Source organism: Lagopus leucura, unplaced genomic scaffold (genome assembly GCF_019238085.1).
Source record: "Lagopus leucura isolate 7727_CA_CO unplaced genomic scaffold, USGS_WTPT01 34679-0_obj-0_obj, whole genome shotgun sequence".
NCBI classification, from domain to species: domain Eukaryota; kingdom Metazoa; phylum Chordata; class Aves; order Galliformes; family Phasianidae; genus Lagopus; species Lagopus leucura.
This window is the reverse complement of record NW_024966180.1, coordinates 1-2,053: the sequence shown is the minus strand read 5'-3', so window position 1 is coordinate 2,053 and position 2,053 is coordinate 1. Positions and strand designations below refer to the sequence as shown.

Genomic DNA, 2,053 nt, shown 5'->3' with positions numbered 1-2,053 from the left:
AGATCCACTGCCCCACACATCCAGCGCCCCATAGATCCACTGCCCCATACATCCACTGCCCCATAGATCCAGCGCCCCACAGATCCAAAGCCTCATAGATCCACCACCCCATAGATCCCACAACCCCACAACCCCACACCCCCACAATCCCACAACTCTGTAACTCCACAACCCCACAACGACACAACCCCATAACCCCAAAACCCCATAACTGCACAACCCCATAACCCCAAACCCCATAAATGCATAACCCCAAACCTCATAACCCCACAAAGCCACAACGCCATAATCACACAACCCCATAACCCCAACCCCATAAACACACAACCTCATAACCCCATAACCCCGAACCCCACCACCCCATCACCCCACACCCCCGCAGCCCCCCATACCGACAGGCCTCGGCAGCCTGGCGATGGGTTGGAAGCTGAGGCAGAACTGCGCCCCCTGGCGGCGGCTCAGCTCCTCTTCCTCCATCTCTGCGCAGCGCGGCGTCGTCTGCAGCCGCTCCAGCTGGAAACTCGTCCGCTCCCAAAGGGCCCGCAGGGATCCCACCGAGTCCTGCAGCACCACCGTGCCGCCCACCGACACCGACACCTGCGGGACAACATGGCTGCCGACGTGGCCGGAAAAATGGCTGCCAACATGGCTGCCAAGATGGGTGACTACATGGCTGACAACATGGCTTTCAATATGGCTGACAACATGGCTGCCGACACAACTGCCAAGATGGCTGCCAAGATGGGTGACAACATGGCTGACAACATGGCTTCCAATATGGCTGCCAACATGGCTCCCAATATGGCTTCCAACATGGCTGCCAAGATGGCCACCAGTATGGCTGCCAACATGGCTGCCGACATGGCTGGAAAAATGGCTCCCAATATGGCTTCCAACATGGCTGCCAATATGGCTACCAACATGGCTGCCGACATGGCTGCTGACATGGCTGCCAAGATGGCTTCCAACATTGTATACCAACATGGCTTCCAATATGGCTGCCAACATGGATGCCTCCATGGCCACCAGTATGGCTTCCAACATGGCATCCAATATGGCTACCAAGATGGCTGCCTCCACGGCCACCAATATGGCTTCCAACATGGCTGCCAACATGGCCACCAATATGACTGCCACCATGGCCCCCAATATGGCTGCCAACATGGCTGCCTCCACGACCACCAATATGGCTCCCAATATGGCTCCCAACATGGCTTCCAACATGGCCGCCAACATGGCTGCCCCACGTGCCCCCCCGGCCATCCCATAATAAGGCCGTACCTCGGCGCTGGGCCCCATGGGGCCGCTGCTCCCAATATGGCTGACGCTGACGCCCCTCTTCCTGTAGCATTCCAAGATGGCCGCCGCTCTCCCCTCTTCCACTTCCAGCACCAAACCCGGCTCCTCCGCAAACAGCAGCGCCAGGGCTGGCGGGGGTCAGAGGTCAGAGGTCAGAATGGGGTCAAGGGGTCACGGGGGGTCACGGGGTCTTGGGTCACGGGGTCAGAGGTCATAGAGGGGTCACAGATGGGTTATGGGGTCAGAGGTCAAGGTGGGGTCATGGAGTTGTGGGATCATGGAGTCAGAGAGGGGTCACGGGGTCAGGGAGGGGCCAGAGTGGGGTCATGGGGTCAGAATGGGGTCATGGGGTCAGAATGGGGTCAGTGGGGTCAATGGGAGCTCCTGGAGTCTGGTGGGGTCAGGATGGGGCCGCGGGGTTAATTAGGGGTCATAGGGTCAGGATGGGGTCACTCTGGGGTCGCGGGGTCAGGACGAGGTCAATGTGGGGTCACAGGGTCAATTAGGGGTCACAGGGTGAGGGTCACAGGGTCAGCACGGGGTCAGGGGTCGGGATTGGGTCAGTGCGGTGACATGGGGTCAATTGGGGTCATGGGGTCAGGATGGGGTCAATGTGGGGTCATGGGGTCAATCAGGGGTCACGGTGGGGTCAGTGTGGGGTCACGGGGGTCAGCACAGGGCTGTGTGCTATTATGGGATGGCATCAATGGCCGTGGATCATTATGGGATGGCAGCGGATCATTATGGGATGGCA

At 59.2% G+C, this 2,053-nt stretch overlaps 1 protein-coding gene across 1 annotated transcript in view; it reads right to left on the bottom strand.

The window, feature by feature from the left end:
- The window catches only part of PFAS (phosphoribosylformylglycinamidine synthase), a 3,150-nt gene extending 1,103 nt beyond the window's left edge, over positions 1-2,047 (bottom strand). The window contains exons 1-2 of the mRNA XM_042893003.1: positions 1,282-2,047; positions 393-597 (exon numbers count right to left, since the gene is read on the bottom strand). Coding sequence (XP_042748937.1) covers positions 393-597; positions 1,282-1,299 — 223 coding nt within the window. The 5' untranslated portion in view covers positions 1,300-2,047. The remainder of the gene's footprint in view (positions 1-392; positions 598-1,281) is intronic.
- Positions 2,048-2,053: the final 6 nt, after the last annotated feature.